This window comes from Pezoporus wallicus, unplaced genomic scaffold, assembly GCF_028554395.1.
Source record: "Pezoporus wallicus isolate ANWC-B61680 ecotype Strahan unplaced genomic scaffold, APGP_CSIRO_Pwel_v1 contig_13882, whole genome shotgun sequence".
NCBI classification, from domain to species: domain Eukaryota; kingdom Metazoa; phylum Chordata; class Aves; order Psittaciformes; family Psittacidae; genus Pezoporus; species Pezoporus wallicus.
The window spans coordinates 1-21,566 of record NW_026642874.1 but is presented as its reverse complement, the minus strand read 5'-3'; the positions used below and the strand labels follow the sequence as shown (position 1 = coordinate 21,566).

The 21,566-nt window shown below is 45.5% G+C and overlaps 1 protein-coding gene across 5 annotated transcripts; it reads right to left on the bottom strand.

Moving 5' to 3' along the window:
• On the bottom strand, positions 1-21,351 carry HP1BP3 (heterochromatin protein 1 binding protein 3). Of its 5 annotated transcripts, none has more exons than XM_057433011.1 (13): positions 21,333-21,351; positions 13,261-13,460; positions 12,750-12,852; positions 11,180-11,330; positions 10,679-10,838; positions 9,495-9,638; positions 8,907-8,987; positions 7,178-7,332; positions 6,323-6,413; positions 5,477-5,636; positions 2,994-3,105; positions 1,953-2,090; positions 1-1,222 (listed from the first exon to the last, which is right to left on the bottom strand). In XM_057433011.1, the coding sequence occupies exons 2-13, from the start codon at positions 13,354-13,356 to the stop codon at positions 937-939; spliced, it is 1,677 nt and encodes a 558-aa protein (XP_057288994.1). In that variant the 5' UTR covers positions 13,357-13,460; positions 21,333-21,351; the 3' UTR covers positions 1-936. The 5 variants fall into 5 exon arrangements, with proteins under 5 accessions (XP_057288994.1, XP_057288993.1, XP_057288995.1 ...); XM_057433010.1 differs by lacking the exon at positions 21,333-21,351 and adding an exon at positions 13,568-13,989; XM_057433012.1 differs by lacking the exon at positions 21,333-21,351 and having other exon boundaries at positions 12,750-12,849; positions 13,261-13,990.
• Positions 21,352-21,566: the final 215 nt, after the last annotated feature.

Genomic DNA, 21,566 nt, shown 5'->3' with positions numbered 1-21,566 from the left:
TGGAATCTAGTTTCATTTTATTTTAGCAAACGGCATGTTCTTCACTTATCAACATCTCTACATTAGCAATTGTATAGCTCTCCCACTGTTCTTTAAAAAAGGGTAAACAAGAGGTGACCAAACTCAGGCTCTTCATCTCTTAAAAACATTGGAAACTTGGATTTCAAGAAGACTTTTATATGTTTTGGTTTTAAGGTAACAGATGTGGCATGGAAACACTAATTCAAATCACCCGCCTAACCGAGAACTACCCCTTCTGGAGCCCCTCTGGCATCAGACGATCAGTGGATGCTGCAGGAGGTGATTACTGAAGCTCTGACTCACCATCAAACAAACCCTGCTGGTCTGAAGGAGCCAAATGTGCCACCTCCTCAGCCTGCCCCTCTACCAGCCGAGCAGAAAGCAGCACCTCCAGGACTCAGTGCAAGTGCTGTATATACACTGCTTCTTCACAGAAGCGATAAGGACCTCGTAATGCAGGGGATATAGGGAGGACTCTTTTGCCCTTGTACCTTCTCTTTAAGAATCACATTCCCCCAGTCATCCTGTTCCTGCTGGCTGAAGATATAAAGATCTTCTTTGAAGAACGTTTAAAAGCCAAGCCCCCCCGCCCTCCCCAGCCCCCAACCCAGAGGAACACCAGAAAATGTACAGGTTGTATATGCCCTAGAAGAAGTCCTACCATTATTGCAGAAACGACAGATGACTTGTTCCAGGGGAGGGGCAGGCACGAGGCCCGGCATTGAGCTCTAACAACTCCTCGGGTAGCTTTGATTTAAGTTGCAGCTTTTCCCCCCCCATCATTCAAGAAAACAAAAATAATAAAACCCCATTAAAAGAAGTGTTGAAGCATCAGAACTAAAATACAAACGCATGTTCGACTTAGAAAACAAGACTGTGGATTTGACCATGGCATTCCCTGACACTCCAAAGGTTTTACTTTTTTGCCCGGAGAGATTTCCTCATGGTGGATTTGCCCTTGGCAGAGGGTTTCACCTCCTTCCTCCCACTGGCTGCTGGTTTCTTAGAAGAGCTGCCACCAGAGGGTTTCTTGATGGCTGAGGCTGCTGGTTTGGCTTTCTTAGCAGGGGTTTTAACCTTTGGGGGGGGCTTTGCTTTGCCCCGGCTGGCGGCGGGGGTTTTCCTTGGTTTGGGTTTGGACTCTCTTCGCTTCATCGGAGGGGCCCTGCTCCGTGATTTTGGGGGTGGCCTCTTCTGCATCCTGTCAGAGAGAGACAGCACAAGAGCTCAGTGGAGGCACAAATGGTACCCAGAGCAGAGCTGCTGCCATCGTCAATCTGCATCTTGTCATCCTCCTTTACCATGGGTATTGCTTTATGCAGCAGTACATTTCATTAGCTAAATCTCAAAGAGCAACAGCTCCTCTGGCAGATCTTGCCATGCTCAGCACTTCTCAATGCCCACAGGGCTCTGCCAGAGAGGTTTCCACCTCCTTCGTTAGGGATATGAACATACAAATAATGAATCAAAGTCGATTGTCAGAACAGTTCAGAGACCTGACCACTCTCCTCTCTAAATGCAGTTGTATTACTTAACCAACACCACTTATGTTAAATCCGCATTCTGAGGAAGGCTGGCTTTGTACAGGACTGCAATACTACTATTGTAGGGAAAACATTTCCTAAGGAAACAATAAATACTGAAAGTCCCCTGTGAAATGTCACACTTCTGTGAAGCACAAAAAGCGACTTCAGAAGACTACAGGCAATACAAAGAATAAATACAGGCTCTCCTCTCATCTGGAGGAAAAAAAGAGGTGAGCTTCAAACTATGGAATAGGGGAGATCAGTATCTCTGGAGCAAAGCATTATCAGAAACTTCTTCCAACACCTCTGAGTAACAGCCCTGTGGATAAATAACCACACCGGGAGACAAACCAAGAGTCACTTGTATCATCTGAACAAGCCCATTCCTCTCTCCTGCGGCCATACCTCTTCTTTGGTGGCGGCTCTTCCTCCTCAGACTCTTCCTCTTCAGATTCTTCTTCCTCCTCAGATTCCTCCTCTTCTTCCTCATCAGATTCCTCAGAGTCCTCATCCTGCTGCTTCTCTGGATAGAGCACATCTGGGCTACAAGAGGATTCATGTCAGAGTGTGACTTGCTATTAAGGATAAGACTCCAGCAAGCCTTTGGTAACCCTAGCAGAGACTTTTCCAATCACTATGTTGCCATTTGGCTCTTTCTGGGACACTAAGTCACCATCTCTGGGCTCCACGTGGCCCAGCACAATATACACTCCCAGCAGAAGAAAGGCTGTTTCAGTCTCACAACAGCTAATCTAGGTCATCTTCCCTCCTCCCACCTCTCCTCTACGTCAGCATTAAGAAACAGCTGGGTCCTACTCATTGTGAGCATCCTTGCATTAACACCACCACGCTACCTGCTCACGTGAACTTGTTTTAGCACAGCAACACTTAAAAAGCCTCCATCCTGCAATAAAAGCACCATGACAGAGGATCTGAGAAGACTTTACTGCCCTTAAAAGCTTCCCTTGCTTCCTTGCTAGCTTTATGTTCACTCACAGTCAGACATCCAAGTAATGGCATTATCTAGAGTGTGGGTGGTATGTAGGGATAGGACAAAGGCTTTAACCTGCCAGAGGGGAGACTGAGATGAGCTCTTAGGCAGAAGCTCTTCCCTGGGAGGGTGCTGAGGCGCTGGCACAGGGTGCCCAGAGAAGCTGTGGCTGCCCCATCCCTGGCAGTGCTCAATGCCAGGTTGGACACAGGGGCTTGGAGCAAGCTGCTCTAGTGGAAGGGGTCCCTGCCTGTGGCAGGAGTTGGAGCTGGATGGGCTTTAAGGTCCCTTCCAACTCAAACCACTCTGGGATTCTGTGAATGCTGCAGTTCATCAGTTATTAAACCCTCCACAAACTTCCCTGTAAAGAGGTCAACTGATGGACCTCTGCAGTGCTACCTGGCTAACCTCCTCAACACTTGCCTTGAATTCTGTTTAACAGCCAAGTGCTTTACCTAGGATAATAAGGGAAGCAAAGCTGAAAGGTTCCACTGAAGCCCTTTCCAGAGATTTGCTCCATCCAGCCATTCTTCTCACATTTCTGCAGGGTTCTCTTCAGTAGATGCACTGTGAAAATAAAATCAGATAAAAAAAATCAGAGGAAGGCTGCTGCTATATTTATCCTCTTGTCTGACCTTACTGCTCCTTGCAGAGCCCTCTGAAATCAGAGCTGGAAAGCCAGGATGAAGTCTCCTTTGCTAGGACACCTGCAGAGCACTTAGCAAGTGTGGCTTTAAATTCTCGAAAGGATGAAGTCAGGAACAGAGCACGGTTTTGATGTCCCCATCAAAGGATGCTCCTTCCTAAATGCAATCAGTAGTGGCATGGAATTACTGCTGTCCATATTTAACCCAAATATCAACTTTCTACAGCCTGTTCTCCAAAGGGCTTTTTAAAGACTTGTGTCTTTACCCTGGTTTTACCTTCCTTGTATCCCTAAATGTCAAATGTGATGCATCTTTCCCCAGTCTGTGTTCTTGTTTTGCTTTTTAAAGGGAAAATACCTGGTCTAGACATAGGACAAATACACTTTTTATTCCAGCCTTCTGTTCTATGTGCACTGTGTAAGAATTGTAACCAAACCTGTGCAAGTACAGAGGATCTTTGGCAAGAGGGCTGAAGTTGTTTAGTTAGCTCAAAACCACTTGCAGCTTGAATTAGAGGGCCCATTTTCATATTTAGCTCCCTCCAAACCAAGGGCAGAGCAAGGCTGGCCTCAAGCACCTTCCAAAGAGGTTCACTTGAGAAATAGGAAAATACAAAGAAACACAGTGGCTGAACTGTCACTGAATCTGTGGGGACAATTAATGCAAAGGTATTTGCTCCAGCTGCTTATTCCACACTACTGAAACAGGCTTTTATCAAGCACTGACATTTCACAGCAAGCGAATCCTTTGGGACAAGGCCATACTTACACCAGGGCTGCTTCTGCTGAAATACTGTACTTTGAATGGCACTGGAAGAGCCTGCACAGCTAAAGGACTTGATCCTATCCATGAAGTCACTACTGTTGCAACATTTGGATCCTCATAGTTCAAGAACTCTTTAAAAATCCACACTTTCATAAAACAGGAGCAATACAAAGCCTAAGGCTGGTTTTAGTCTTTGTATCAAAGATAAGGAGCAGCAGAAAGATAAATAGCACTTGACTCCAGTCAGGTATAAAAGGAGGAGGAGTGCAGAGCACTGGCTCTGCAGTGTGCACGCGTCAGCTTTTACATCTCACCAGATCTTCCTCTGGTTGCTCTTAAAACAGAGCAGAGATCATCAAAATTCCTTTTATGTAACAGAAAGGGAAAGAAAACAACAGATTGCAAGCTGAAATTTCTTTATGTGACTTGCAAGACTGACAAGCACTCGAGGCTGGCTGAGCATAGGCCTCTGAGGACCAGGGAGAATTCCAATGCTCCTGAAAATAAATCATGCAAGTGCTTAGGATGCCTGGAAACTCTTCTCCCTGCCCCAAGATGAAGAAGTCAGGCTTGACATCAGTCTCTAATTGGCAGAAGGCCTCAGGCAGCTTCTTTAGCCCACGCTGCTGTGAGGGAACCTGTGTTCTCTCAGCATCAGTAAGCCCTGTTTCAAACTGATGTGCTGCTGCTGTGCTTCAGCTCCAGATGAAGTAGGGGATCAGCAGCCTCCCTCCAGCCCATGTTCTAACAAATGGCACCAGAACCATGACATCACAGCAACAAACTCATTTACCTCTATGTTTGACTCTAGTGAAGACTGCTGTGAGCTCATCCTGCTTCAAGTGACCTCATCCTGCTTCAAGTGACCTCACACACTGGTTAATAAACAGCAGTGGGGCTCAGGCCAAATAATGCACATAAACCATTAAAACATCTGCTTTAAAGCGTCTGTTAGTATTGCTTCTGCTAACGCAAAAGCCAAAACAGACATTAGAGTCATTCCTGAGAACAAAGACATACCAAATCTCTTTCCAAATACAACAGGATTGTTTCTCTCCTCACTTGCTTGACCTTTTAAAAATCAGAGCCAAAGAATGACCTCAAGCAAATCCGTGAGAGGGGTGCCTGCGAATGTTTTGAAAGTTAGACTGTGCAACTTCTCTAACTAAAAAGCAACTGGGAACTGCATTTATGCCAAGCTGTAGCCTTTCAAAATAGAGACAGACAGATGAAATCAACTTGGTGATTTAAGAACAACAAAAGTACTTGAATACTATTCCCCTTTCCTGGGAACGTGCTACAGACAAGAGAAACATGTATTATGTCTCAAACTAGCCTTTGTCAGGCTTGAAAGGAGCTAATGGGAATTAAAACCACTGAGCATCTCTGCAGCACAAAGAGCTGAGCAGCTGTCAGTTCCAAAGCAAGCTCAATGGAATACTTTAAAGGTGCTGCGCAGACACATCTGCAGCTGCAGGACTCTTTCAGCATGCAAAAGAGAAGCATCACACAGACTGGTACTTTACCCTGGAGGTTGGAGTTGGTCCCTGGGTGGTTTTCCAGGATATACTTCTTGAGGGCTGTGGTGGAGCAGGTCTTCGGTTCGTTCATGGCCGCAATAGCAGACAGGATGGCGTCTTCCATCAGAGTCCCACCCAGCAGGGGCTTCTCCCCTGATTTCTTCAGCTATTTTCCAAGGAGGAAGAGAAAAGCATCAAGACAAAATTCTCCCAAACCAGGTCAGGACAAGCTCCTCTGCACCAGGTGGGTCGGCGCTCCTGCATCAGCACAGATATGTTTTACATTAAACACGGCACGGGGAACGCTGCTCTCCCACCTTTAACTGGGAGGACAGGCCTAGTCAAGTGGCCTGGAGGGCTTATCATCAGTAACATATTGTCCCAGTCCCCAAATACACTGCAAGGATGTGGCAATCTAAGGGCCTATCACTTAGGGAAGGAAATAAATCAGCTCTTCTTCCATCTCCCAGACCAAATGTACCCAAGAGGCTTCTGTGGAACATCCACAAGAACAAAGCGTTGCAGGCATCTGGGGTACCTACTGCACCCACAATAAGAGATGGTAAAGGAAAGCTTACCCCACCATCTCCCCTACTGTGCTAATGAGTCAGAGCCGAAGCAGCGTGAGGAACACGCTAAGCAAGGAAGGCAGGGGGGGCTGCTCCAGAAATGTAGACCCAGAGGAGAATAAGAGTCCTACTGCTTCATAGTTGGACAACTCCTGAACATGACAGGCTGCTAAAGAAAGGTGTACCCAATGAAACTGAGGTGGGGGGGAAGAGGGGGTGTTAACTTATATCCAAGGCTTGTGGTCAGTATAGTCAACAAAACAAGATGAACTCTGGCTCTGACCTGGAATGTCCCAGACGCTCCCTTCCCTGTGATCTGCTCTAACTGGCCCTTCTCTACAGCTCTCTGGAGGGCATTCTTCAAGAGCTGGGGTCTGAAATACAGGAAGATAAAGCTTTACTGACACACACACAGACTGACAGCTTCAAAAACAAACAGAGAAACAAGGCTTTATACAGAGTATGAGCAGAGCAGTACTTACGAGCGGTATCTGCCTACCTACAGGCATTTTAAATAGAGATCTGTCAGCAAGCGCTGATTACATGAGAAAAACAATGTACGTTAGTGGAAACTGAACTGCAACGTTTCCTTGGTGTCACTGCATCCAGAAACAGACAAGCTCCACTTGGGAGGATTTAATCATTTTGAAAAGCACATTTCGAGTCGGTGGGCAATGAGTCAGCTCACAGACAACAAGGGATAAGTACAGGCCCCTGCAAGAGGTAGCACACATGGCTTTCCTAGGTTTGCTTCTTCCCCAAGCTTTGACCCATTTCATATAAGCGAGCTTAAAGCTTACTGTAAGCACATGCCAGCTAAGGCATCCAGAACCAAGGACAGGACAAGATCCCAAGGAGAGGCTTCACATCCCCGCAGCTAAAGGGAGCTCGTTTTGATTAAGGGTGGAGGTGCACAGTCAACGCTGATGTTGGCATCAGGAACAAAGACTGGGTGTGGAGGGATGCAGGAAAAGGCACAGCTTTTCCTCAAGTTTTCCTGCAGGCTCTACAAGGCAGAGCACCACCTGCCTTCTGCAACACTGAACTGGATCGCTGGGAAGCAAGGCAAAGCCAAAGGAAGGCTGTATTTCACTGCTCCTCTGCAGCTCTGCTTACAACAGCATACTCCTGCACCTACCTGATATCTACTTTGAGTTTGGGGTAATACTGAGACACATATTTCTTGATGAGGCTGTAAGAAGCTTCCTTCGGCTCACAAAGGCGGGTGAAAGCCAGGGGCAGGATATCTTCCAGCTTCACTTGTTGCTCTGCAGCCGAAGTAGAAGTGCTTTTCTGAAATACATACACTTTACTCATCAGTGGGGCCTAAAAGTCTGGGGTATCTGAAGCAGCAATGCACAGGGGAGAAGTGCTCCTGACATCGGACACAGATCTGCAAAATCAAGTTCTGTAAGGCAATTCTTTAACAATTTAAAAAGTTCGGGTAAAACCAAGCAAATTTGGCTGGAATTTTCATAGGAGTCTCTGGATAGTTTTGCAAATAGAAATTGCTCAGTATTTAACAACATCTGTATTTTTACATCAGTTTCCTTCCTCTTTCTACACACACTTTCCTCTGCTGCCCTTCTGACACAAGTGAAAATCTTACACACTGCCATGAAATTTATACCCCACCAAAGGCTTTTTACATCTGCCCAAAAATGAATACCTTAAACAGGAGTGGGTTTTTAGATGACAGAATGAAATCCTGATTGAAGCCAACTTTCCCTTCTGAATTTTCCTCCATCCCTTTATTACTGTGAGGAGGGCATGAGCAGAAAAAAATAAAGTCTGTTTTTTATACAGAAAAGACAGTGGGAAAATGTGCTGAAGTTTAATGGTTTTGATGCTGAACAGCAGCTTTGCAAACAGTCGAAGGGGTGAGGGTGCTGCTCACCAGACAGCTGCTAGCTGCATTCACCAACAACAAAAGCAAGCTGTTTGTTTTGCTGCAACACAGAGAAAGTAACTAGGAACAAAGACACTGATATGCTGAAGACAATAAAAGTGATGTGTTGGCAGTTATCAGGTGTCTTGCTCAAACTTCTTGTGGAGCCAGTGACCTCTATTTAAAAAGTTACACTGCAATTAGTTTTCTCCTGTTCCCTAGTACCAAGCATGTCACTGTTTCCCTCAGCTTTAGGGCTTTTGGTCTCCCCAGAAGTGAAAAGATACATTACAATACTCTGTGGGTTCATCCATCTAAGCTGCAAGGGGATCAGCAATTCTAGCTAAGTGTTTTTTAACCACAGTGTTAGAAACTTAATTCATACCTCCAGTGCAGCAGAGAGTGGAGAACAGTGGAGCTGGACTAACTGTGAGGACTAGGCTCAACCACCCCCTCCCATATCACATAGTACTACCTCAGAGCAATATACACCCAACATCAGCAGCTTTCTTCCAGAAAGCTTAGGACACTGTCTTCTTCCTCCCTCTGCACTCACAGCTCATGGAAAAATTGTTCACCTGACAGTCCTCAAGACTGAAGTCTTCCATTTATCCATGCAACAGATAGAACAGACAGCAGTAGCATAAAGCTCTCTTACAATACCTGAGAGGCATGTCTCTCTACCAGGTAAAGACAGAAGAGGAGCTTCCTGGTTATTCAGTTTTCTGCCTCTGAACCAAAGCCTAGGGGTTTAATGTAAACATTTTAAAACTAAGATTTTGTTTATTCTACTTGGTTTAATTTCTAAAACTAACTTTCTGGTTCTGATTTTATGAACAGGTTTTTTAATTACCATACTTGGGGAGGAAAAGTACAGCAAGGATAATACTGTCTGGGTTGGGATTAAGCTGCCTTTGGTAAGATACATGTGTTTCAGTGCAAGATCTTTCAGGGTATTGTTTAAAATGATCCATCTTACCTTTCTGTCTCTGGATTTTGGAACAGATTTTCCTGCACTAGCCACCACCACAAAGCTGCCAGAAGCTCCCTTTCCTTTTACCTAGTTTGAAAGAAAGTCCATTTCAGTCTTCAGCAAAGTAACTCAGAATAACAACCTGAAAGAGACTCACTGACACCATTACACAGATTTTGACTGCACTGTCACCCTGGTGATGGACTGTTATGGCAGAGGCCTGTTTGAACCCACTGAAACTTTAATAAGATCAGAAACTACAGCCAAGACATTAACAACATACCATGACATCCTAACAGACATCACAAGCGTAAATTAGTGCTAAATCTGCTGCTGCAGAAGTGACAGTGCTGGACTGAGTTTGAAGACAAAGGCTGCTGCAATGCTGTATGACACAACATCAAGAAACGGTCATACATTGCACAAAAGACAACTGGGCAAAGTGTCTGAATGACAGAACAACAGTGAAATCCTGTCGGTATCTAATGAAGTGGAGAAACAGGTTGATTAACCTTCATGAGGAAGAAAAGACCTACTACCTGTATGTAATTCAGTAACATCACCTCCAGTGCTGCTCCACAAAGCAGCTCTTACCTGCCTAATGATTCCTCTCTCCAGCTCCCTTTTCAAGGCTTGCTTTAGCAGATAGCCTCTCCTCTCCAGCTCCAGGGAAGGGTATTTATGGATGATGTATTTGCGTATTGCAACAACGGATGCACCACTCTTTTGAAAGCATGCCTGAAATGGAAGCAGAACATTAGCAGAAACCACTTGTACTGGAATGATCTCGCTGTGGGACTGGAGAACAGCAATTGAACTGATGCATACAGGCCGGCACATCAACACAGAATGCCAGGCTGGCCTTTTGCTCATAATGCCTCAAGAGGATAAAATACAACTAACAAAATACTTAAGCTAAAGAGCAGACAACACAACAGCAGCACAGTCAATCACTCCTCTGTTCTGCAGCACTTACATGTAATGGCTTAAACACTAAATGGTACTACAAAATACAGTCACCTTTTGACAAATCACTGCTGCACAACTGGCAAGTTGGTGCACTAAAGTCAGAGTTATTAAGTCAGAACAAGTCGACAATTCTGTGTTTCTAAGAAGATGGAGGCTTGACATTAGCAAAACAGCAAAAAGTCTAAGCTGAAGATCACATTTTGAAAATAGACCAGGTGGAAAGGCCATCCTGCAATTAAGGTGGGTAGAATCCAGGCCAGCTCTGAAGGCAGCACGTGTGAAACAAGCCTCAAGGGGAGAGCAAGCAACACAACTACAACAGCACAGGGCTCTTCTTACAAGCAGGAGGGATACAGTAGACCCACCCCAACACCACTCTGGAATGCTAGTTTACAGTTTCTCCATCTGCCTTGAATTAGAATAAGTTAATGCTGAATAAAGCACGTATCAAATAGATGGCTTAATCAAGGTAAATCAAGTTAAGTGTGGCTAGAAGGCACACCAAATTAAATGATGACAGCAATCAAGCAGATTATGTCATCCTCCCTGTTTCTAATAATGTAATGAGGGAGGAAACAAATTCTAAACAAAGAAATAAGCTACAGGGCCTCTCATCATCACCATCATCATGGACTCACATTTCAGCTCCACGGGCTTCCAAGCAGAAGCACACGTGTCTCACACAGTGTTTCTTGCTGACAGCCAGCACTATCATCAGCACCAGCAGCAAGCTGAAATGTGAATTTTAGGCACACAAATTATCCTGCTTTGCAACAGATGAACAAAAGAAACATTTGTCTCCTGCTTACCCTGATGGCCTCAGTTAAAATAGCATCCATTTTGGGACGTGAGGTGGCAGCCATCTGAGTCTGCTTCTGTGCTCTAGCTAGCTGGCTAGCAGAAAGAGTAGCCCAGGCAGGAATGGTCTTCTTCACCTTCTTCTCTTTCTCCTTAGACTGATCCTTCTCACTTTGGAGGAATAAAAATCAATACTAAGACAAGAGACACTGTAAAACAAGCCAACAGCAGCACAGCAACAACTCCACAACATCTGACACTGAAAAGAATTTAAAGATTTTGGCATTTCTACTAGAAAAAAGAGACTCTCTCTGGATATTCAGTCTCACACACGTTCTAGAACAGCAGCCACACTCGACTGGTAGCTTCTTCCTGAGAAATACAAGCACTTTTTCAAGGGACACATCCTATTTTTTCCATCTCTCCTGCCATCTTTTCCACCTCTACAACCTAACTTTGTTCAGAAATTTACCCAATTCCCCGAATTCAGCACTAAGCTGAAAGAGCCTTACTCCTTTTTGGTTTCTTCTGAGGGCTTGGTCTCCCCCTTCCCTTCAGTCTCAGGTTCCTTTGGCTGTTCTGCTTCACTGGATGCTGCAGGCAGGGTTTCAGTCTCTTGTTCTTCTCCAACAGAGGCAGATTCCTCAGAGGTGACTTCTGCATCTAAAAAGACATGAAAATACATCAAGTTAGTGCCAGAAATGAGCCTTTATTCTTCAGGAAGGCGGGGAGGGGCGGGGGGGGGGGGAGGAGGTGTGTGAGATAAAAAGCCTAAGAACACACCCCAAAAATTATTTCCCTTCAGACAATTTCCTTTCTCCAGTTTAAACAGATTATCTAAATGTAACTTAAGAAGTAAACAGAACTACTGAGAGGAGCTTCAATAAGGTGCAATCAGCCATCGGATGCCAGAATAATGTCAAACAACATCGTGCAGCTTTTCACAGAGCACTAATTCCCTCGTCTTTCCTTCTTAACTCCAAAGTTACTGTTGTAATCATCCCTTGTCAGAGAGGCCTGGGTGGGGATGGGAGGAGGAAATGGCTTTCCCTTAGGCTGAGGTTTATACATTTTTAACTCATAAATGTGCAAACCATGTATCTCTACCAGAAATGTAGATAGAAACATACAAGCAGCTGTGTTTGTACCCACCTTGTTTTCAAACACTGCTGTTCCTGCACCACACACTGTGGCACCTGAAGGATTTCTAACTGTTCGATCTATTTTTCCAGACTTGGCAAAGCTTTAGACTGCACATGCACTGACAGAAGCACTTGTCTATCAGCAGGATCAAATCCAACCAGAAATCACCTTCCCAAGCAAATAAACTGGCATATTTAGCTGAGAACAGGACTTGGCTGCCTACTAGATAAGGAGCACATAAACTGCCATTACCCACTTTCTGGATAAATAACTGTCCACCATCACTGCTCTACACAGGTTCTCTGTCTCTGAGAAGGAGCTTAATACTCCCACCATGCTCCTGTGCATAGTTTTCCCATAGAGGCATCATGCATTTAAAATCCAGTGTATTAAGGTAGTTTGGTATGTAACTGACTTATTTGTGACAGCAAAGAGCACAAAGTCAGTGAAACTGAGTGCAATACTGAAATGACACATCCTGAGAAACTGAGGTGAAGCTGCTAAGACCATACACGTTAATATCAGACTAGATTTTATGACACATTGTGGTAAAATCCTCTTGTTTAGGAATAAACCCCTAAATACATTGTTCTTCCATCGTCAACTCCACCTTTTGATCTCAAGCCACCTTCCTGACACTACTGAGACTTCACAAACGTTACCTTTAAAGAACGTGCAAGCTTAAAAGGGCCTTTATTTAGCTACGTTTTCATGTCTGGAGTGTCAGGACTTTGCTACAGGGTATGAAGGACAAAATGAATGGGTCAGACTGAAAAGTGGCTACAAAACACAACTTCCCAATAATCCAGGAGAAGCCTGTGGAAAGGAGCTAAGCATTGGGAATATTTTAGTCTTGGCAGGAGGGTTTTTCAGGAATGTTAGAGCACAAGCTTATGTTTGGATATACATTTACAATCTCCTGTAGAATTAACACTGTACCTGCTTTGACCTCTTCACCTTCAGCAGGTTTGCTTTTGGGAGGGGTTTCTCGGGGAGAAGAATTCACGGAGCGGCGGATGGGCATTGTGTCGTCTTCAGCCTTCTATGGAAAGCATAAGAAAATCAGTACAGATACTGTAAAGAATCAGAAAGGTTTAGAAATGGAATTAAAGTAAATCAAAGCAGCATATGTAGAGATATTCTGGTTACATTTGGATTTTTCAGCATTTTAAAAGACCCTCAAACCAGGATACTTGGAAAGGAGAGTTTCCCATTTTACAGTTACAAAAGAAATCATTTATTTTCGATTCCACGTTAAAGGAGATTTGAGGATCTTGCTAAACACATCTCAGGGAAAGCAGGGAAGGGGAAGGAGAGTGCCTGCAGGGGTTAGTAGACTCCAAATTGAGTTGCCTACGAGCAGGGGAGAAAGAGCACTGAGTAACCTTCAGCAGGACTGGAAGTCAAGGACTGATCCAAGGGCAAGCTTGGAGAATGGGCCAGCCCCTACCTCACTTAACTTGTCCGTGTGGATGAGCTGAGCTCCCGTTAAGAGTGGAAGCGCCTTATGATGCACGGGTTCAGCTTCAGACAGATCAGTCGCCATTTAAATAAATTTCTAGCCCCCAGTGCAGGTAACACTGTGGAGCCCCAGGTTTTAACCCCAAGGACCTTTTCCTAATGGTTTTCACAGTGCAGTGAGGAGTCAACCTAAAGTACAGAAAAGATGTGGTGTGAAAATTAACAAAACAAAACCATCTACGTCCATGTATCTAACAAAGTAAAGATTAAAAAGAAAAGAAGAGTAAATGACTTACAGCTTATGACTAACACAACTGACAATCAACACTTGCATTCAACAAAGAGGCTAAAACATGTACGCAGACTTGAGAGCTATGGATGTAGCAGAAATGGTAAAGGTGTAAAGTCAGACTGGCAGCCTGCTCCATAAAAACAGATCTGAAAGAATAAAAAGGCTCTTTAAATGAACAGAAAGCATTAATGAAAAGCAGACATTGCACTGGGCCTGAAGTGAGGCATGGAGGAAACAAGTCATTGACTGTGGGTAAAAGCAGGAGCTGACATCTTCATCCAGCTTCTAACAGCCTAAGGAATTAAACCATTACATTTGTTAGGCAGAAAACACACACACTGGGACCCAAACCATGCCTTCCCAAACCAAACCCATGCAGTTCAGAGAAATGGAGGAGCCTTTGAAGAAAACAACCATCAAACCAGCAGTCTCAGACCTTCCACAGTAAAACTTAACCCTCCTCCAAACACACACACCGTCAGGGGTATAGAATGGGTTCAGCTTAGTCTAACCCTCACTAAGTCTCACCCCTTACTACCATTTACACTTCTACAGACTTTCTTACCTGTTGACCATGGGACTGCATCAGTTTCTCCCAAGGAGGGGTTCTCAGAACCCCCTTTAAAAACCTGAGAAGCAAAGCTTCTGTGGCAAACCAGGGCTGGACCTGTTCTCCCCTGTTCCTCCAGGCTGCCCTCCCCTTCCTTACAGAGAAACCAGATGCTCCCAGTTTCTAGCTATTCTGGATGTTTTCTTTTTCTCACATGAGAAGGAAGGCACTTAACATAAATTTTCACTTTTAATAGGTATTTCCCTAGTGGGTCTTCCTCTTAAATGAGAGGACTGACATCACTCCTGGCACTGTTTTCAAGATGATTTTCACCAGTTTCAGCACTTCACACTGCATTCTCCCCTGCAGGGGTGGATGCCCTGTATCACATCAATACCATCTCAATTACTCTACATTCTGGCCCCAAAACACAGTCCTCTTATTACTCAGCAGTGGGGGCTTCCAATCCATCCGAGGGATTCTCTTTACCTCAGTTACTTTCTCAGGAAAACTAAATCCCAGCTCATCTGAGTAGAGCACTTTCATTAAAACTCCAAGATGTGAGTAGCTTCCATTCAGAAACCAGTGGCAGTGAAGGAGGAGCTAAAGGGGAATGTATGGTAAGATATGATGGTTTACAAGGACTGGTGATTAACAGAATCCCAGCCTGGTTTGGGTTGGAAGGACCTTAAAGCTCATCCCTGCCACAGGCAGGGACCCCTTCCACTAGAGCAGCTTGCTCCAAGCCCCTGTGTCCAACCTGGCCTTGAACACTGCCAGGGATGGGGCAGCCACAGCTTCTCTGGGCACCCTGTGCCAGCGCCTCAGCACCCTCCCAGGGAAGAGCTTCTGCCTAAGAGCTCATCTCAGTCTCCCCTCTGGCAGGTTAAAGCCATTCCCCTTGGCCTGTCCCTACAGGCCCTTGTCCAAAGCCCCTCTCCAGGTTTCTTGTAGCCCCTTTAGGCACTGGAGCTGCTCTAAGGTCTCCCCTTCAGGAGCCTTCTCTTTTCCAGGCTGCCCCAGCCCAGCTCTCTCAGCCTGGCTCCAGAGCAGAGCTGCTCCTGGTTAGAACCATTGTACCTACAAGATCTCCTCCCCAAACTTGTAAACTATAAACTAAATCTACTGCTGCTGCAAGAGGGTGCAGTGTCACATCAGGTGCACACACCTGTGGCACAACAAAGGCACTTTCCTTTCAGTCTGCTGGCAGGAGGACCAAACACATTGCTAGGCAGCATTTCTGCAGGAGATGCTCTAGAAGACATTTCCCTAGCTGGCCACCTTCAAACCACAGTGCTTGTGGCAGCTAAAGGTACCTCAATCTGCTCCTGCAATGTCTACAACTTCTCCTGTGAGACTGAACAGTCATTCTGAAAAACGACAGGGCACCAGTCCTGTGTCTCAGCAGCAGCAGCAGCAGATGCAGATGAGTGTAGCAGCAACAATGGTTTCTTCCGAGACAAAACAAAACCCCCAACACACTACATGCCAAAACCAAGCTAAATGAGATCAATGAAGCTTTCTCATGGTATTTCAGGATGGGAAAAAAAAACGCTAATAGCCAATGAGAACATGCAAACTACAGCCCAGCCTTTGAAGCCTATTTTAAGGGCTCCTCCTCACTCAAGTGCAGAAAGTGAGAGGAAAAATGAGTTTTCACCAGCTCAATCCCAAATGTTTTTTCCTACCAAGCACAGCCTGAAGCCCTTTAAAAAATGCCAGCATTTTGAAGTGAGTCCTAAAACAGCCAATTACAGATCCATCCTCCAGGAAATCAGCTGGGGGCTACACACACACACTTTCCCTGGGAATACTAACACACACATCCAAGCATGCACTGTGGCTGACCTGGGCCTGGAGTTTATTTGTTTAAAACTCTGTGACCTGCGTGTCACATACACAAAAACACAGTGCTCCCAACTCTGACTCCAAATTCCCCACGTTCTAAAAACCATATCCTTTGTTTAGACCTCAGTATAAACCACTCGAGTGTTGCTGCTCTCAAGAGCAAATATAACACAGCACAATTCCTAACGCATGCACAAAGCCATCACCCAGCAGAAACTTCCAGCAGTGGTCCAAACAGGAGCTTGTTGATTCCCTCCATGTTCCATGTGTGGAACCAAAGGGCAGGAGGATCATCTCCCGCTGACTTCAAAGCAAGGGGATTCTCAAATGGCAAAGTCACAAGCACTACCTTGTGAAAGCATCAGCCTGCTTCTTCCCACAAAGGGACCAAAAGCAGTTTTCTGGACAGGGTGTGAAATGTCAACGACAAATAGGCCTGAATTTACTTTTTCAGAAAGATAAAGCAGAAGACTAGACAGTTTTATAACAGTGACGCAGGAAAACTCTCATACCCCCTCCAAATAAAATGGTAGATCGAATGGAAAAATCAAGCCACCCAAACCAGCTGTTACCTAGACACCCTATTCCATGTGAAAGATAACCGAGACATCTTTAAATGTGTACCACAGACTGCAAGCATCACTGTTAGCAATACACAACTGGAAAGTGATGCTGCCTTCTGCATTTACACCTATGCCAAGCAAATATTGTGCTTGGAAAACAGGACAAGGTCATCAGTTGAGGCTGTGGGTTTTCAAGGTGGTTCTTGGGAAGTGTCAGATGCACTCAAATCTGATGGACTGTCAGGATAAAAATAATCACATCAGCAGTGAACCAAACACTGGGATACCAACCTTCCAAAAGTTGCTTCAAAGTACAGACAGTAACTCCCCATGTAGCTACTCACTCATTTTCCTATAGGCCATTTGAACTCGACATTACCCAGCCATCGTGAACTAGTCACTCCAAACTAGTCATTCCAAAGGGAATCTAGCAAGGAGCTGAGAAGCAACAAAACTCCTAAACTTTCAGGATTTCTAGGTGAGCAGGAATGGTTGGGAGTGCCCAGTCTCCCAGCTCAGAGTGGCCATTGATAGCAGATGCAGTCAAAGGTACACGTAGGTTTCCACGAGCTACTATGAAAAATGATAGCAGTTTCCTCCTGAGCTATCAGCACATCCTTAGGGGATAAAAAAAGGGAGGCTTGAGGTGAGACACATGCATTACAGATAACATTCCAGAAGAGTGGAGTCCCCCCACCAACGTAACAGGCACAGGAACATAAGACTTGAGGCATAGTTTGGCTGACTCCAGGAATTTCGGCTGCCAGTAAGATTTTCCAGCTTTTCTCAGACCTCATTCTCACTTGAGGGAAAACATTTCAGGATAACCCCAGGTCTCCAACATGGCAAGGCACCTGTCAGGCTGCTGGAAACACCAAGGTGCAAGGACTCGGGGTAGGGTGCACAGGCTGAGAGGACTGAAACCAAATATGCAGTGGAAAAATGAGAAAGCAAATCCCATCCTGTGCTGTTGGGGGTGTCCCCTTACTGTCACACGACACGCACGCTGGTGACCGATGTGCTCTAGACATGACTTGGTATATGGAACGTGACGCAGGTCTAGAAATGGGATCAAAAAGGGCTGGAAAAGTTTTTGTGTTCTTGCAGATGTGAAGCCCGGGTGTCAATGGGTACATACTCAATAACCTTACAAGCAAGAATGACAGTTTAGTGTCAAAAAAGCTTAAAAAGCAAAGTAACTGGGTTTCAAAACCAGGCTATTATTGTACAGTTATCTACTATTACATAGCACTGTCCTAAGCAGAAGAGCATTTAAATACTCCCCGGAAGCTGCAGAAAAAAGCCAAACAAAACAGGAAATGCTGTTATTTTTGCAAATTCAAATCAAACATGTCAAAATATCATGCTCTAAATTGCAAGCAGGCCAACTTCTCCAAGGCTTCTGGCCCCTGAAATCCTCAAAGTGCTTCCCTAAAAATCCAGCTTAGGTAAAAGATACCTTTCTTGAACCCTCAGCATCTGTATCCTCACAGAATGCATCATCCAGGAACACCTTTGATACAAACCTGTTTTACAGAATGTATCTGTTAGAAGCTCTCAGCTGATAGCTGTCACATCCTGTTCACAAAGGGGCTCCAGCACTGCCTGACTTCCCTTTGGCTTCTGCACTTCACTGAGCTGCCTGTGGTCTGGATGAAGTTAGACCAGTTGTATTTAGTCATTTAAATGTGCAGAGGAATAAGATACCTTACTGAAGACAGAATACAAGTTAGTCCCCACTCCTAATCCGTATTTGGCAGCCTGATCGGAAATTCCCTCCCGTTTCACGTCTGGCATTCCCATCACTTTTGCTGCCATTCAACAAGTCTGGGACTTTGTCCTGATCCTTAAGGCTAACCTGTCGCATCGACTTCCTGGGAGGTGGTGTGGTTAAGCTGACTTTTAAACTACACAGGCTGTACTTGCAGCTCTCTTGTGAGATCTGTTACAGGCTATGGGAGCCCCACACTGCTACACACATTACAAACCATCTTGTTTCAATTAAAGGTCCAATACAAAGATCCAACAGCTCATCACTTGCCAGGCAAGAAATTCTTTGGCTTGACTAGTGTTACAAGTTTCTATTTCCATCCACTCCTTCCCTATACAGCATTAAGAAAGGGAATAAATCCCAAGAATATTCGGGAAGCACAAGGAAAATCTTTCACGCTTCCAGTATCAAAACGCACACGATCCTACACATGCAGACCCAAAGGAGAGTTTTTCTAAGCTGAAAGACACATCTTCATTTCAGAGTAGCATTCAATTTGGGTCTCTGACTCCAAACACCACAAATGCAACCTGACTTACACTTCGCCTATCCTGTTGAATTTCAAAGCAAAGAGGAAAGGGAAACTCAAACACTGCCCTTCTGTACATAGAGATGCTGCTTCCACTGCAAGGAAAAGCACTCTGCCACGGTGAGATTGATGCTCTGCCTCCCCATCTGGGACTGAGCTCAGTGCCTTGTCTCTGATGGGGTGTAACAGCAGCAAACCAAAGTTAGATCCATCTCAACAGCTGTTTATTAAAACAGAAGTAAGAACCCTTGCCTCATCTCCACTATTCTTCACCAGCAGCTCAATATAAAATCCACTATTAGTTTCAGATTCTTTCTGCATCACTCTTTGACCTCTCTGCATCACTCTTTGACAGAAGACAGTAACAGCAGATGATTTCCGTGGCCTAGATTATCTTTCACCGAGGAGCTCCCCTCAACGTCCCCAAACACAGAGCCAAAGCCAGGCCCTGTGCAGCTTTAATTATGCACCATCTACCTAAAATATCACAAAAACTTCAGCTAAGGGATTAATAAGAAGCAGAATTCCTGCTTACATTGCTGTCTAAACATAATCCTCCTCTGCACTGATGCTCAGGATTGTGACAGTGACATCACACTCTGTGGGACAACAGTTTTTGGCTCGTATGGTCCTTGATCCAGACTCTCCATGTGCTGCCACTGACACAAGCAGAGTGCATAGGGCTCAGCTTTAACTCTAGAACAAGTTCAGGTCACCAACTTAAAACTACTCCAACATGAAAATCCACTGCTGGGAATCTTATTGCCTTGGATGAAATATCTTAATTCTAGGACCCATTATGAATTCTGACAAACCACTGACACCTGAATGAAAATGTAGGCCACTAACATTACATAGCAGGGTACAAACCTTTGATAGACCACATCCCCCTTGCTTAGATGGATTAAATATAAAGCCACTAGAAAAACCCTCCTTCCAAACTGTTACCTATTCAGCCATCACTTATTATTCTGTAGTACAAAACCATACATTTTAAAAGCTGTGATTTCCTTGCAGTCTATATAAAATTACTCACACCTCCCATTAGAGTCCATCAATGTAAAATTTCTTTCACTCTTACAGCAGTTAAAATCCTCAGAGAACCTGGGTCACTTGTAACACAACAGTGACAAAAGAGTCACACTTCAGTTTCTGTTGAAAGGGAAAACACAGCAGAAAAAGATATTCTGAAGGAAAACAAACAATTCAAACAGCTTCTACCTGAGGACAGGGTGTGACATGCTGAGTAGTGCAGGAATTAGAAGGCACACACAGGTAAAGGGGAGAAAGGCTGCAAAAAGCCTGATGTTGTCAAGACATATACATCAAGTTCTTTGCCCTGAACAGAAATCACGTGGGGATTTTTTCCCCACCCCCAACCAAGGGGGGAAAATCTAAGGATTTCCCACTCTGCCCACCAACCTTTTCAAGTCCCCCCTGACAAAGGTAAATGCTCTCCTGCCCAGTCCATCAAAACACCTCCACTCCCAAATCAAACCAAAGAGACACTCACCAGTGAGAACAGTCCAACACACACCACACAAAGGAGCTTATCAGTGTGACACTGTTTACAAACAGGAGTACTTCAGAACCTCAGTACAACAGCTGCTTGCCAAGGATTGCTGGCCATCTGTCTTAAGGATGCTAAAATTACTATTTACAGTAAACCCAAACAAACAAAGCCACATGGGTGGAAATCAGAGTGCAATCATTACTCCAAAGGCCCGAGATAAGGACTGAGAAGTAACCCACTTGTTAACTCAGCAGTCAAGCTAAACTCCCATTAGAACCACCTGTGAAATACCACAGATAGGAGCAGGCTGCCAGGCCCTGTTCCACATTAGAAAGGAGAAAACATCCCAATAACCCCACGTTTTTCCTCCCCTGCAGTATAGTCTGAGAATTCCCCCAGGATTTACAAACACCAGTGACAGTGAAACAAGAATCCAGGCAGGAAGGACTTGAGCTGGAGCTGTTCTCATCACAGTAAGCTTTGGTCTAACAAGGGCTACACCACTTCACAACAGCTGCTCCTTCCCTCCCGATTTTCCCGAGTTTTTAACTGAAAAACCAAGCCCACAAACGGCAGTGGGGATGATAAACCCAGAATGGAAACCCCTCCATTCCAGACTGGAACCTAACACCCTTCTCCATGGAGAGGCATGAGGGGAAGAGGGTAATTAACATTCTTCAACGAGGCTGTGACCACCACAGGGGCTCAGGGAGGACCCCAGAAAGGCCTCACGCTTCGGCCTGCATGCACCTCTAAGCGCACCGGGGGGGCATTAGGAGCGGCTTTCCGGCAGCACAGCCACACTGACGCGGCGGACAGCGGCTCTCCTCCGGCGGCAGCGCCTCTGCGGCCCTGACGAAGTGGGCTCAGGCAGGATCCGAAAGGCGGGAAGCCGCCCAAGGCCCTTCCGAAGTTTATAAACAGCGAATACCGCCCGTGCCGCACCCCCGCCGGTCCCCCCCGCCGCTGACCTTCCCTCCCCCGCCGGTGTTCACCGGGTGCCAGCAGGCCGGCAGGGGCGGTTTGAGGCCCGCAGCTCCTTTGTGAGAGACACCGAGGCCCGGGGCCGCCGCCTCAGGCCCGGCTGAGGAGCGTGTGTGTGTGTGAGGGGATGAGCAGGCCGCGCTCACCGTAGCAGCATTCACCATGCGCGCAGCGTATCGCGACCCGTCACGACAGACCCCCCCCCCCCCCCTTCCCGCCCCACGAGGCCTGTCAGGGAGGAGGCG